This window comes from Lycorma delicatula, chromosome 12, assembly GCF_047948215.1.
Source record: "Lycorma delicatula isolate Av1 chromosome 12, ASM4794821v1, whole genome shotgun sequence".
Classification (NCBI taxonomy): domain Eukaryota; kingdom Metazoa; phylum Arthropoda; class Insecta; order Hemiptera; family Fulgoridae; genus Lycorma; species Lycorma delicatula.
Genome location: NC_134466.1, coordinates 39765013 through 39782034, shown reverse-complemented (window position 1 = coordinate 39782034; position 17022 = coordinate 39765013). Strand labels below are relative to the sequence as shown.

Genomic DNA, 17022 nt, shown 5'->3' with positions numbered 1-17022 from the left:
AGTGCACGATAAAGTCTAGTTTGTCTCCGTTTACAATATTTCTAGGTTTAAAATTTTCAGTTAAAGTAGCAATTTTGTTTTCCAGTTACTGTCTCCTCACACACATCTCCAGCCTCACCACATACTTCTTTAAACAAAATTTGATGCCACTTTTTAAAACTATCCAGCCAATCATTTGAAGCACTAAAATTGGAGTTACCTATTTCTCTGCAATTTCATTTGCTTGATGCTGTACAATTTTTCTTGAAATCGGTAACCTTCTTGCTCACTCACTCACAAACCACTCCCAAACAATTTTTTTAATGTCTTCGTGGCCAGTTTTTCGCATATGCCTTTTATTTGAACCACTCCCTTTTAACCATTTAGTTTTTAACTAATTTTAATTTTTTTAATTTCATAGATTTTAATCTTATCTACACCACATTTTCCGACTAAGTTTTTAATGGACAATTTGTCTTTTTCGCTTGCTTCAATTACTTTGATGTTTGTATATAAGTCCAATACAACTCTTTTTTTCGATGCCATACTTGTTGCACTAATACACAGTATCCAGAAGAACACTAAACTAACAATTGCATTGTACAGTTCTGTACTTTAGGTACTAAACTATAATATGGATCCGTAAAAATAAAAAATAAAAATGACAAATTCAGCGACTGAACGGGAAACAAAAATGCATACACACACAACAGTGAAGAAGACGTTGTTGTAATGAACAAAAACACATGGATAAGTTACATATAGCAGCATTACATAATTAATTTAAATAAAAATTGTGACTTGAGATAATGAATGATAAGAATGTGTTAAGTTATGATTCACAGGGCAGTAGACAAAAAGGCTAGTTTACTGCACGTAGCCAAAACAATGATGACTGTGTTCCATCGCCTGTACAAGGTTTTAACACTCTCTGTCTGTCTGTTGTCACCTATTATGACTAGCGATACTGAAGATGTAAACAATACATAGTGTTAAATGCAAATTTATCAGTTACAACTCTGACATTAATAATTTTTATTTTTGTTTATGCAGGCTAATTTGTAACATACCATAGTACAGTATACTGTATACAGTATATGTATTCTATTTTATATCGTGGGAAAATTTAGTACTGTACTTCATACATAGCATTAAATGGGTACATGTATTTTTTTGCATAAATTACAATATTCTACACTATTCTCAAAAAATATTTCCATTAACTTGTGAGATTTTTCCGTTACCATGTCAGCCAAGTTTCCATTATTTCAGCGAAAATTAACATCATATCTTTGGTAAAATTCATGGGACCAGAAAAATTTTCTGTTGTTAAATCCAGATTCCGTTAACTCAGGTTTTACTGTACTTTTAAAATTAAAAAAAAAAAAATTGTTCCATCAGTTTATCAAAACTGGATGGAAAATTTATAAATAATGTAGTTGTTACAAAGTATACGACTGCAATGTAATTAAAAGATATTTAAAGGAAAACAATAGCAATGTTTATTATTAACTCGTTACGATACAAAACAATAAATGCACATGATCGCAAAAAAATTAATTTAAAGAACATATACAAATACTTCTAAATAGCTGTACTAAGAAAGAATAATTATACTTGTAAGTTTTTTTTGTTTTTATAATAAAACAGAAGTGGCCTAATTATAATAATATTGAGCAATGTTTAATATAAAAAAAATCTAAATAATATCTTAATAATTAACAAAAACTTATGACAAAATAATTAAATCACATTTGAAAAAAAAAATTATCAGTTAGAACCAGATCTTGTAATACGCTGAATGATTTAAATTAAAATTGATCAATGAAAAAAGTTTTTTAAGCCAATTAATACAAATAGACTTTCTACTTGTTATTAAAGTTAAATGGGTTGATGACCTACCTGCTTTATTTATAATTAGATGTGTACTACTACAATGAAAATCAAGTACGGTATAGATATAAATTGACAGTTATGTACAACGTGAATAGAAACAAAATAGAAATAGAAGATACCAACACAGAATTAATTAATAAGTAGATGATAGTACAATCTAAAGAAAATTAAAACAATAAAAAAGAAACAGAGATGGCCCAATTATTATACTAAGCAATGTTAAATACCCTAAGTATCAAATTAACAAAAAAATTAAACATTTGAAAAATGTGTACTTACAATATAACATTAACAACAACATATGATTTAAAAATTTACAACAGATTTCATTATAAATAAGGAAAACAACATTAACAACCTTTTACCACAATTAATAAATTTAATATTAGTAAAGTATAAATGAAAAAGAACATAATAAGAGAGGGAAGAAAAAAACAAAATGTGAAAAATTGCATAAATTTATAAACATTTACTAAAACTGAATATAAATGCAAAAATGCTAAAAAGAATAAACAACTAATCGTATTTTTACACTAAAAAACCTTTTTGCTGAATAGTGTTACAGCTACCTAAAATGGTAACAGTAACCTAAAATGCAAAGCAAAGTTGACTAATAATTAAAAAAATAACAGCACTTAACTTCATAAGATTATAATGACGTGTAAAAACAGCACAAAATCACTGTCAATACATAGCAGATGAAAAAATAAATTGTATGTCCATAGATAACACAATGTTTAAGAAATTATAGTAATTGATATTCATTATACAATTTCAAAATCAGAGAACATTTTGATAAGAACATGGAATAGAAATGATAGTTAAGAAAACAGAAATAATAAAGATAAGAGACAATAAACTAATAAAAAAGGTTAAAGCAAAACAGAAAGGATTGAACAAGTAAAACAATGAAATAAAAAAAAAATGTATAAAGTTGAAAAGGAAATAAAGAGCAAAATAGCAACATCTAAAGAAGCAATCAATAGAGACAGTTGTTATAGTAAGATGAAGTTAAAACTTTGTAAAATGTTATGTTTGGAGTGAACTTCCAAATGGATGTGTAACATGGACATGAAGGAAAATGAACAAAGAAAGGCTTAAAACACTTAAAACCTGTTCCTTGAGGCGGGAGAAATTTATGTGGATATACACAGTAAAAAATGAAATAATGAAGACTATAAGTCTTAAGCAATAGAAGGGTACTGAGAATAATCCAGAATAGGAAAAGAGAAGGGCTGATTAAAACAGTACTAGAAGGATTAGTAAAAAATGTAAATGGAAAAAGAATAAAAATTATTGTTGATAACAGTGGAGGCAAAGAGAAATTTCTTTGTCTCACTACTACCCTCACGGTAATGGAGATAATATAAGGAATCTGCTTCAGGGAGATAACCACATAATGATGATAAAAATGACTGTAAACAGCAAGTCCTGCAAGAGGCACAATATATGAGTAAATAATGATAATTAAATAACACATTTTATATTTACTGTAAACTAATAATATATCTTACCAACAATCAACTTCAGGCCCATGATATGGTGTACCTTTAACTATTTCAGGGGAAGCATACAAAGGACTACCACAGAAAGTACCCAAGAGACGGCAATCATCAAATACATTTGATAAACCAAAATCCGCTATCTGGAAAATTAAATAAAACAATTGTAAACATTAACAATATTAAAAGCATTATAAAGCATATATAGAATATATCACAAAGTTTTTCCACGACTTTCATAACCTATTCTACTTATGAAAATGATGTAAAAAGTTCATATAAACATATGTTCTAAAACTCTTCATTTGTGAGTTACTGCTAGTGAAAGATTTCACTTTTTTTTTAGAAACCTCTGGTGAAATGAAGTCATACTGAAATTTTTAGGACATTAATTGAGGAAGAGAATTAGTGATTTCTTATGGTTTGTCTTAAAAAATTAAATAAAATAGGTACCAGAATCATATCTTCAGTAGTTTTTGAGAAATCTGGGGTGAATAGCAATAAATTGGGGTAAAAAACGTGTTTTTATGTTAGATATACAATAACTTTGTTAAATGGATAATAAACAGATAAAACTTTTAAACAAAACTTGTAAAGAATTTAATCCTGAACAAAATGGAGAAGATGTCGAATAAAACAAAGAAAAGTTAGAAAAATTTGAATTTTATTTAAAAGAAACAGTATATTACTACATTTATCGAAAAAGTACTTATTTAATGTAAACAAAACCTAAATTTTTTTTGGTGATGTGAAAAATTTGTAAAACAAAATTTCCTGTCAAAAAATAAAAAAAAATAAAATAAAGCTAAATAAATAAAAATTACTTGGATAATAATTTTTTATTAAAGACAGAAATACAATAAATTATTTAAAAAATTATTATTTCAAAGTTGGTAATAAAATAACAGCTGATCAACAATGCACAATGCTGTTTTTAGTGTTTAAATAATTCTGTAGGGTACATTAAGCATATCGGGTAGTGTGAACTGTGCTATTGTTAGCAATGGAACGTGATCCGTTTGCCACTGAAGTAATGTCGTACTTATTTACAACACAGGAATATGCTGATACAGTTTCATTTTGGGTATGTGTAATGGTAATGCTACAGCTGCTGCAGTATAATATGGGATATGTTTTATGAATCACAGGATTCCAGATCCCAAAACAATTAACATTCAATTAGTACCCCATTCATTTAAATCATTTCACTTTAAGTAATTTATTGTGAAACTCCACGATAAATTACTTGAATCACAGAAGGCACAGAGGTCCACATTTCTGGCCACAAGATCACTTTATCTTACACCTTTAGATTTTTGCATCTTGGGATGGATAAAAAATATTTTATACAGAACAAAAATACATTCTCATGAGGAATTATCTGCATTATGGATACGACTGAATAATTTAAGGACAGCTCTGAAGAACTAAAAAGAGAAACAAAAACAGTACAGAAGGATGCCAATAAATGGACTAAAAATAGTGGGCTCTTATTTGAACATTTATTATAAATTGGTATAACCTTGGTCTAGTGTACTGTTTCTACAAAAAATAAAATTTTTTCTAACTTTTTTTTTATTCAACTTATCTTACACCATTTTCTTCAGAATTAAATTATCCACAAGTTTTGTATAAAATTTTTTGTGTTTATTAATCCAATTTAGTAGTTTTCAACACTCCCCCCAGATTTCTTTAAAACTACTGCAGGTATGGTTCTGGGACCTATTTTATTCGATTTTTCAAGACAAAAACCATAAGAAATCACTAATTCTGTCCCTTAATTAACATCCTAAAAATTTCAGAACAACCTCATTTCACCAAGGTAGCTTAAATTCAAGCGAAATCTTTCACTAGCCATAACTCGCAAATGAAGCATTTTAGGACATATGTTTTTAACAACTTTTTCCATTATTTTAACAAGTAGAATAGCTCATGAAAGTCCCAGGAAAACTCCATGATACAACCTGTGTATGAGTGTGTGTGTTCTTCCCTAATGAGATAATAATATAGTGAATCACTTTTACAGAGAGAGGGGTAAATAATTTTGCAATTTTACCTATCCCAATCTTTGTGCAGCTGAAAAATATAAATCATCTGAGGTATACGTGCATTAGTTAGAATTGCTGTTTCCAATGTTAATGATTTACATAATGAGTAGATGACTATTGAACAAGCTGCAAATTTCACATGCAGATTTGAACATTAACTGCATTTTGGTGGGATTAACATGCTGATTCACTGATAAGCAGCTATATATTCAGCTAAGTTAAAAATACAATTGGGTATTACATTCCTCATCATGTTCCTAATAAGCCTGGCATCATGCATGGAATGCTTGTTACTCATAAAACTAGTTTTGACATTTTCAGGAATAACAGGTATTGCATATAATTCTCATTCCATATGAAATTATTAATTTTCCCATCTCAGAATTTATTAAAGAGAAGCATTTTTCTTTCTGGTCAAATAGAAACCCAGGAATTCTTCGTACATAACCAATAAAATCAGAGAAACTAGTTGCAGATGAAAGTTATTTTGTGTGCTAATGAAAAAAAAAAATTATCAGGGACATTCAGTCAGTACTACTGTAGATTAATAAGTCAAAATAATCTTATCTTTCTTTCGCTCTCAAATTAAACATGACCTTAGTAACATCTGCTTTCAACAAGATGATGTTACAGCTCATATTGCAGGCATGATAATTCTATTTTATGTGAAATATTTGAAGGTCACCTGGCCTCTTGGTTTAGTAATAACAATAGCCACTTGTTACTTTTTCTTGTTTGGATATCTAACAGAAAGAATGAACTCTTAACACTTCATAATGTCTGAAAGGCTGAAGGTTAGAACATGGTAGGAGGAAACTGAGATTCACCAAACTGGTATAAAATATGTAACAGCTTTGTTCCATGGCTATAATGTTTAAGGAAAAAAATGATGGGTACCTTGAAGATATTGTTTTTTTAAACTGAATATCTAGTTTACAATCTAGGACAATATTCTTTATAATAATAAGCGTACTAAATAAATGTTTTCAGTTAAAAGAGAAATTATCTTATTTCTAAATTAGGTATCCTCCTATCTTTAACTATGAACATTCACATACAACCAAATTAATGAATGTAATTCATAAAAAGTCAAACATGAAAACATTTCTATAATTATTTTGAATGCTGTTCTACTCACGATATCATGAATAAAATTTATTTTATATATCATTACAAATTTTGAAAAATATACATTTACAAGGTATAAAAACATTGTGCATACACACACACTTAAGTCTGGTTGCAACCATAAGTTTTTCAACCATCATGAAGATGGCTAGAATCTGTAAAAATATGTTGCAACCATTTGTATGGCAACTATTAATTCAATTTCAAGGGTTGAGCATCCAATCCCTTTTTTTGAGCCATCCACATTTTTGACCAACCACTCTACTTTTGAATAAAACAGACTAGTTTATTACAAGACCAAAAGTTATATTATTTTTAATGGTTGTGAGAAAACATTATAAAATTATATGGCAGTATGCAGCATGCTGATAATAATCAACAGAATTTTCTTCCACATTCTACATATTTAATACTTATTTCTTTGCCAATTATTGAATGAATGAATAAAATGTTTTAGAATACAACATGCTTTGTGGCTTTTTTATGAAGAATATACTAAAAAATATATATAAATAATACATTACTAAGATCAATGAACACCTAAGAAGAAAGTGAAATATTTATGTTAAATATTTTTCATTGACAGCATGCATTAATATCAAAAGAAATAAGTTTCCACAAAATGAATGAATTACAATTTTAAAACTACTGAAATCATTATGTTATAATGTCATGATAAATTAAAAGAAAAAAATTCTCACCTTTGCACTTCCATGTTCATCTAATAACACATTCTCTAGTTTTAAATCTCTATGACAAATTTTATGCTGCAAATAAAAAAAACAATTATTTATTAAAATTAAGTAGCTCATTGTACGGAATGCTCCTAAATTGCATGCCAAATCTCTCAGGAGATGAATCTATAGCCCAAAATATAAAATCCCATAATATTCACAACTTGATTACAAAACATGAAGGCGATGTGACAACCTTCTGGTGCTTGAAGAGGGATACACTTGTACTGCATTCAATATTGCTTCTTCAACGTTGACATTTTTCACAAAACATTCACGAGCAACAACAAATTGTTGTGGTTTAAATATACTTGTTTCTTGAACTCACCCCTTCAAAGCCTCAAATGTTTTACAATCCAATACTATTCAATATGGATAATTTTCCCAGTAATCATACACAGCAGCCAATCCATTTTTATTTATTATACTATAAAATAACAACATGTCCATCAACTCTCCAAATGAAAACAAATTTGTGGTATCATTCATTGTCAATGGCTGACCAAACAATAACAGGACAAAAAACCGGCCACATGAACAATCAAATGCTAGACACTAATTGTTGATCAGCTGTTGTAACCAACCAATGAAAAAATTAACTTTTATAATATGTTTTAAAAGGATGACTTTTAAACTTATTTTTACAATTTTTAGCATCTACATGTAAATTATTCTACTTAAAATCATATCACTTTTCCGATCCAGTTTATATGTTTGTTTTTTACTATAAGTTGAATTTTTCAAATCTGACTTCAATTTTAATAGATATTATTTACATCAATTTTTTTTAGAATTCTTTACAAAGTTAACTAGAAAGTTTTATCTGTTTATTAGTAAATAACAAAGTTATATTATTCCAAACCTAAACAAGTATATTTTCTGACTAAACCTTTTCATGTTTTACCCCATTTTTCTTAAAACCTAAATGAGATAGACGTCTGGGACCAATTTTATCCAATTTCTTCAATCAAAAACCATATGGAAGCACCAAATTTACCTTTCGATTTGTACCACAAGAAATTTAGTACAGTTTAATTTTACAGAAGAAGCGCAAAATCCAGGGCTAAATCTTTCATGAGCTTTACGTTTTGCAACGAATCGTTTTCTGACTAAGTTTATATGAACGTTTTTCTTATTTCTGGCTATAGAATCATCTCCTGAGAGATTGCTGTGCAATATGGAATTACCTGTATAGACATTTTCAACTACATTTTCAACTAGGGCACTTCTTGTTGAGAATGGTAAAACTTTAGAAAAAGTCAGTCAACACTCTCTATAACCAAAAAAATTACATTTTTAGAAATCAAGACTTGAGATGACATTCATCATTTCTACTCATAGTCAAAAGTCATGCATATATAGTATGAACAAATGATTAATGAGGAATATTAAAAAAGTATTTTGAAATGTATAAATTAATAAATTTAAATCTCCATCTATTTTCCATTCATGATTTCTTACTCCTGCATGACAAAACTCAAGACTCATTCAATAGCAAAAATTCATTACTTCTTTGTACAAAAACTGGTAATAATATTCCATTACAACTCCTTCCAAGTTCTTACCAAATTTGTATAACAAACACTATTTCCTTTTCTAAAAATTGAACTGGAGGATTAAAGGGATTCCATTTGATACCATTGATGACTGAATTGTGATTTTGAAGTAAATCCAGTCAGAGAAATATATCAATGCCATGTGGAAGTTGAAATCCATACTACATAGTGTAATGAGCCATAAAGACCATCTGTTGAATGAATAAAATGTAAAATAAATCAATCTGATATTTTTTTATATATTTATTACTTCTGTCCTTTTTTCTGTTTAGCCTCTGGAACCACCGTAATGTATTACTTCAGAGGATGAATGAGTCAGGTCAACTGTTCCTAAGATGTGTGATTAATTGAAACCCAACGACCAAAGAACAGCAGAATCCAAAATCTAGTATTCAAATTTGTATAAAAGTGCCTTTACTAGGATTTGAACTATCCAAATATTTATTGGCTCTGTCCTAAACTGTTTGAACTACACAGTATATGTCATTTATTGAATAACTTCATTTTAGTTAATGATCTAAGTTATTTGTGAATAATGATAAATCTGGAGCTCATGTTGATTTTTCAGGCAAAAAAAAGTTAGGATTTACGAAGAGTAACAAGTTTATTTGAAATTTTCTTTTTAAGACAGAAACTCAAAAATTGTTTTCAGAAATGTAATTAAGAAATGTAGCCGAGGCCAAAAATAAAGGACATCAACATCATTTAAATGTGAATGTGTTTTTTAGACTAAAAGGACATTTCATTTGTTAAGAGTGTATCCTATAAGGGTTAGCGTTCATTCAGTGGTAATCTAATAGTAATAAAATAAATGCAAGTTAATGAGAACAACAGAAGTAAATGCAACAGAAAGAAAGCAGATGTAAGAATAACCATTCTTCCTTGCATTTATTATTCACCCAATTTAGTTCCAGTAAGTTCTTTTCTGAGAACAAAACTAATTATGAAAAGTCACAGTTTTCAATTTATAGAATACACAAAAGTTTTTACAGAACATGTACACTACTCCACAAAAAATGTACCAAAGCACATTCTAATGATGATAAAGTGCATTAATGGGGAAACATAGAAATAAATAATATGACTTCAAATTAAGGCTCTATTTTAAGTTTGATTGTTCTCCAAATAGTGCCAATTGAAATCCACCACAACATGATATTAACAGACATTCTTTTTCTTTGTGATGAACTTGTCTTCTGAAAGGCTTTCCTCCATTATTCTCTGACCTGAATACCTTTGATCATTCTGTACAGTTTCTTCCCATCCTGTTAATTCGCTCCTTCTTCAACTTTCTTGCCTGCCTCTTACTTTTCCTGTTATCAGCCAATCTTGAAGAAACCTTTTATACAAGATATGCTACCAACCACAATGTTTTTCTCTTTTTTACCATCCTCATTAAATTTTTCTCCTCTCCTATTTTTATTAGTATTTTTCTCATCTTTCATTAATCATTATAATACACATACTTTTATTTATCTATTTAATTTAAATAAAAAAAAAAATTATTGTTACTTAAACAGACAGTCAAAATAACATTTATTTAAACTGAATTGGTGTAACTTTTTAAGATCTGTATTTTTTAAATACAGAGTGAATTATTATGATAAATCAATAAAGGAATAAAATGTAAACCAACCTTACCTTATGACAATAATAAATTGCGGTCGCTATTTGTCTAAATATTCTTCTTGCTTCATCTTCAGTTAAAACTTTCTTTTCAGAAAGATAGTCATATAACTCTCCACCAGCAGCATACTCCATAACTAATACCATTTTTTCTCTATTTTCAAAAACTATATTAACAAAAGATTATTAGTTGTTTAAAAACAACATTAAAATATATTCTTGTAGGTACTAATTAATAATTAATATACACACTGATTGACTGATAAAATATAAAGTAAATTTAACCTTTTAAGTGGGCAGTTCCGTTTTAAAGAATCTTTTGTCATCTGATTACACAGAAATTTACCAATTTTATTATTACAACTTGATAGTTATAATAGTAGTTTGTTGTACAATATAATATCACCAGAGTTTCGTTATCAAAAAAAAAACTTTCACCTCCAAATTCAAGCATAAGTTAGAGCAATACAGAAACATGAGAACATATGAAATGTTTACAAGTGGACAGAATATTTCAAAGACAGATACTTCAATACTGAAGATGAATACAGATCTGAGAAATCAAGTGATCTGTTTGCTTTAAGTTTATGGCTGCTACAGCAGTCAAGTTATGCTATGTTATATTATTTTATAAAAATGTTTAATTTTTTTTTTAATTTGGGAGCTCTGCGATCAGGGGAGATGATGTATAAGTTATTTTAGTGACTTTATTGTTTAACAAAATACGCTTTGAGCATTAAAATTTTACATTGCAAAAAAAAAGAAAGATTTTTTTCACTACAGGAGTTCCCATACTCAAAGGGTGCATTCAGGTAAAATTAATTTTTAAGAAAATAATCTTTAAGTGGTGATAATAATTTAAAAAAATAACTTTGTAAACTGTTTAAAATATATAAGGATACAGACATAATTCTAAATAAATAAATTGTAATTTTCTACAAAGAGGGTAAAACTTTTGGTTAATTTTTTTTCACAAAATATGAAAGAGTAAGGGCTCTAAGAAAAAATTAAGATTTTTACATTTAAAATGCAATAGGTAACTTACAAGATGATTTTAAATTTCAAATAAATTTTTAAATAAATAAAATATAACTGTAATAAATATTGTATACTGTAAATATAACTTAAATAAATAAAATATAAATTTTTAAATAAAAATTATTTTTTGTTACCACAGGCCATTGGGTGGGATGAGCAAAAATGTTTTATACTAAGGCCTAATGATGTAGAAAATATAAATGCAAAAAAAAATCCAATTAATTCCTCTGAAGCAAGATATAGCAAAAAAAAGAAAAATATGAAAAGTCTTTTTTTGGGAAGGAGGTGAATATTAAACATTGATCATTTATAACCTTAATAAAAAAAATTTCAATTTTTATAAAACAAAACTTTTTTTGCTTGTCTCCCAGTAGAGATTTGAAAATTTATTTTGACCAATACCCGTCCTATCCCTTTTTCCAATTTTTACAAAAATTGCATACATTCCCCCCTCCCCGAAGGTAGTACCTGACTACCACATTTGAAGAAAATTGGTCGTCAATGAAGTCCAGAGTTATAAGACCAAGTACAGGCCAACCTACGTATTTACATGTACAAACATTTGTTTGATAAAAATAATTTTTTGGACTTCAGAGAAATAAAACAAAGATTTTTTTTCAAAGATTAACTCCAATTAATTTTTTTTAGAAAAATGTCTTCCTAAGGGACAAAATTTAGAAGTTTTTTAAAAATTCTTTTACCGATCTGTATACTTTTCAGTTATAGCTATAGCTTCTATACAAGCATATATTGCTACAGATGAGAAACTAAAAACTGTAAAATGGGTATATATTAAGGTGCTGATATCAAATGACAAATCAGATTCAAGTCTATAGAGTTCTGAAAAATATCGATGATAAATCAACTATTTTACCTAACACTGTTATTTGTAATGAAACTTGGATGCACTATTTTACTCTTCTAGCAAAACTACATTAGATTCGTATTTAATAGCAGTAAGGTAACACTTATGCTAATTAAAAAATATAAAGAAAGACACAGTTAAGGAGTAATTCTGCTGTGTGGCAATGCTTATTAAAAACCATTTAAGGGAAACTTGGTTTCAAAAATTATTATTGGAGAATTTGTTTATTGAATTATAAAATAATCCATTATTTTCTCTTTCTAAAAGTGCATACTTTTATAAAATCTGACCACAAAATTTACAGAAAGTATAAGGCATTGTGACTTTGGTTTGGATGGTGAATCTTAATTTTAAAAATAAATAAATTTAATTTCAAATCACCTACCCAACTTAATGACTTTTGAAGTAGCTTCAGTACCTCATTTTATATTCAACACTGATTAAACATAATAACTAACAATCTATAATTTGAAATATATAACATGATTAGTTTTAAAATGCTGTCATGGGAAAAATCAAAACCCTACTGAGAGTTTCAACCATATAATATAGTTTTTTGCTACTAAAAACACAGGTCTCAGTTGTGCAGATAAAAATTTATTAAAAATTCATTACTATTAATGAAATTAAATAATATATTTTTTTCAATCTGAATTTTCAAATATTTTGTGGCCTCTAAAATCTGAAAACTTCCAAAATTAATTAATTTTCTTGTTTCTTATTTTTGATTTTCAGTTCTTTAGAGGTCTGCGGAATCTCAAAGTTTTTACGACTAAATATTTTGGTGATTGAATTAATTTTTTTATTATTTTAATTCAATTCGTTTATAATTTTTTTTTTAAATTACCATTTTTTTAATAAAAAAGAATATAAGTTAATACAAATTATATATTTTATTTTACTGAAATTATTATATTTTTTCATAATTTTCAATTTTTGGGGCCCTAGGTAACAGCCTAGACCTCCCTATTGATTAATCCACCAATCCACCACTGATACTAAATTATCTTTTATACTTACACTTCTTGTACTAAAAATTGTAACGCTAAAAAAGTGTATTCAAAATGCTGTAAAAATTTGTATTTAAAAGACAGGCAATGTTAATAATGTTCCTTTTTTATCAATGGAGTTGTGCATCTGCCGATACATGATGCACTTTGTGTAATACATATATTAAGTACATAAAATATTAATTTATTTACTGAATAAAATATTAATTTATTTACATCTTCAGAAGATCAAAAACAAATGGCATCAAAAATGTGACCAGATATCCCAGTTAAAAAACTTATAACGAATAAGATGCACTTTTGACATTCTTATCCAAAAAAAAATCTCCACTTTTTCTCCTCAAGATATCACAGTGAAGAATTTTGAATAAACCTGCTAGAATCTTATAATTTATTCATATTTACAACATTGCTATCCATAATGTTGGTAGTGAAAGTAATGTAAACTACTAATATTTTAATGGTAAATTTATTAAATATAACATTTTGATAACTTCAGTCAAAACATTAAAGCTATTTAACTTGAAGTATTAAAGTTGAAGTTAAGTTTTAAGTATTAAAGTTATTTATCTTAATATTAAGTTATAACTTGAGTTATCAAAACATTGAGTCTTTCTGTTATATTCATCACTTCTGATTTTTATTAATTTTTCATACATTTATATAAAATTATTATGTAATATCATTTATATAATCAAATTAATTGACTAAATAATGTCATCGATAAATAATTTTGTAACTTACATGTGTTGGCCTGTACAGCTTACAGATAAGATAGTAATTTGGTACTATTTGTACATGATGTTAATATCTCATTGTTCAGAGCACAAAAATTAATGTGACTACATAAGAATGTTCCATTACTCAAAGTATTATTTAGGTAAGAGTTAGTTAAGTAACTTTCCAATGAACATTTATTTGGTGAAAAGGAAAAAATTAATGCAAGAGGAAGCATCATTGGTACTGCCAGCAAACCAAAGAAAATGACGGTTCTTGTCACAAAGTACTACGATGAATTTAAAGATTACATGCACAACAAAAATCGAATTCCTGAAAAATGATTTTTTGTTTAATGAAAACAGTCAGACTAATGCCAAATGAAGCATTCTTACATATGGAAAGCTACCTGTGCAATCACCTTATCTAGCGACCAAGGACTATGTTAACGAACATTTCTTTGTCATATGCAACGGTGGTGAGATCACTGTTTAAGAATCACTGTGGCCGGTGAATCTTTCTATATAGTTCTTCATTTTCATTCAGGAAAGAAACTATGAAAATGTTGTGTTAGGAATTCACTATGGTCTACACCAAAGGATTGGAAAAAGCCCGAGTTCCTGCGATGTCATAATGATATTCAATTGATACCACAGGAAAAACCGAAACCCAAAGCAAATTACAGTCAATTGTCTATTTCACAATTAGAAAATGCCCATTACAAAGTGGTTGTTTCTATATAGAATGGATAAATTTGTGCAGAAAACTGTTGGATCTGGTTAGGAAAGCAGATTGGTTACATTCAATTGATAAATGTCAAGGAGAAATTGGCTAAGAATGACTTTTATTATTCTTTTATCGACTTGTGTATAAAATGTTATTGGTGCAAAGAGAATATTGATTTGCACAATCTGCGTTGTATGAACTGCATTAAGAAAATGTACTGCTATTATTAGTCTACTATTCCAAGCAAAAAAATTAATTGAATAAAAAAACAAACAAATTTTTTTTTTAAATACAAAAAAAACAATGAAGTCCAAGCTTAGGACACTTTAAACCCCCCCCCCCCCCAACATTTGGTACCATATGTGACTACTGCTGGATAGAAATTCATCAATAGACATGAGGTGGTAACCAAATAAAAAGTTTCAAGGCCTGTGCTGTGATCTGGCTCTCTATCAGCTCAAATCACAATGGTGAGGGCAGTGTACAATGCTTGGTTTGTCTCAGTTTTCAAGATGGATTGAATGGAAGGTGGATTGAATTGTCTTTGGGTTGATATACATTTAAATGTGTTTTTGGGTTTTAAATTTGTAACGGTCAATTTGATTAATGGACTTAACTTTAAAGCAGGAGTAGTTTCAAACAATCCAATACTAGATTCAATTGTTTCAAACAAACTGGTAGAGCATTGTCAACCGATATAATAGCGTTTATAGATCTGAATAAGAAGAAGCAGTTGATGGTGAAAAATGATAACAATGAATTTTATATCAATATCAGTTTGAAAACAGTATTTGGTGAATGATATATTCATATGTATGATAAAATAAGTATACAAGTACAATTTACAATAGTAGGGTGGAAATTTTAAATGAAGTGATGCCAATGCTTTCTCATTACATAGAAAATACTAATAATGATGGTATAGATGAATACACAAAATCATTGATGGAAGACTGAATAAGCAGTCCCATATGGTGAGGTGTATGATGCTTGGTCACAGCCACAAATTAACAATGAATGTAGATATAGTATCATTGAAGTGGTTGGTTAGATTTACCTGCACCATCGTGTACATTGCAACATCTGTTAAAGATTGTGATGACTGCGTTCCCTCATGCTTTAAATATCAGTGCGGACATCAACTGTTTCAATACAGTTAGAGTAATTTCAATTATAATGCAACCTACAATGAAATTCACAGCTGACTGCAATAATATCTCAACAAATTAAAGATCAATACTGTAGAAGGATTGTGTTAACATTGTATTGGTGGTGGGGGATAATTTTAAAACTACTTCCTTTTTTTTATTACAAATTAAAATTCTACCAGTTTCTCTTCAATCATGGAAGGCATAGCACACAATGTCCAAGAGCTTATGTTTACATTAAATGATATACACAGTATTTATTTGAATTAATAATAATAATAATAACATATTCTACATAATAATAATAATGATTCAAAGGAGATCCAATATGCATGTGTTGTCCTTCTCTGCCCAATACAATGAACTAAACGCAGATGCTTACGACTGGTAAATTGTCTGCAAGAGCAGAAGGGATGGAATCAGATATTCCATAATTTCCGGTGAGAGAGGTCTATCGCACAAGTGGTGTGTGTAAAGCAGTCTGTAGAAAGATTGTGTCATTGTATTGATGGTGGTGGAAGGATAATTTATAATGGTAACCGTAAAAGAGTAGTCTGTTATTTATTTGAGATGAAATGATAAAAGTACCCACATGGTTAGTGTCTTTTTTACTGAACAATCAGATCATAAAGTTAACCCATCTGAAGGATACTATACAGACTGTTTATATATTCAATAATCGAAGAGACTGACATTTTACCCAATACCCTACTGCTGTTAAGTATTCCACATGACACACACAAGATATTAAAGCAGAGTTATCAACCTTAATCAACTAGGTTCTATACTACTCTACCAGACTTTTCCATTAACTCTGCACCAGGTCATTAGTAATGACTACGTGCCACACTGTGTATGTTTGTACGGTCCTCTTTAAATGCCCTAACCCATTTTCTTATCATTCCATCAGACATAGCATTATCTCCATACACTTCATTAATCTGGCTATGAATTTCGGCCGCTTTCGTACCTCTTGAATTTAATAAACAAATTTCAGCACTTATTTCACAATCAATAGCAGCCTATAGACATAGGCATTTTAAACATAC

The 17022-nt window shown here is 28.6% G+C and overlaps 1 protein-coding gene across 3 annotated transcripts in view; it reads right to left on the bottom strand.

The window, feature by feature from the left end:
- Positions 1-17022, bottom strand: part of Nuak (Nuak family kinase 1) — a 121805-nt gene that overhangs the window by 82673 nt on the left and 22110 nt on the right. For all 3 annotated transcript variants that reach the window (XM_075380484.1, XM_075380486.1, XM_075380485.1), the window contains exons 5-7: positions 10485-10636; positions 7255-7320; positions 3390-3520 (exon numbers count right to left, since the gene is read on the bottom strand). In XM_075380484.1, the coding sequence (XP_075236599.1) occupies positions 3390-3520; positions 7255-7320; positions 10485-10636 (349 nt within the window). The remainder of the gene's footprint in view (positions 1-3389; positions 3521-7254; positions 7321-10484; positions 10637-17022) is intronic.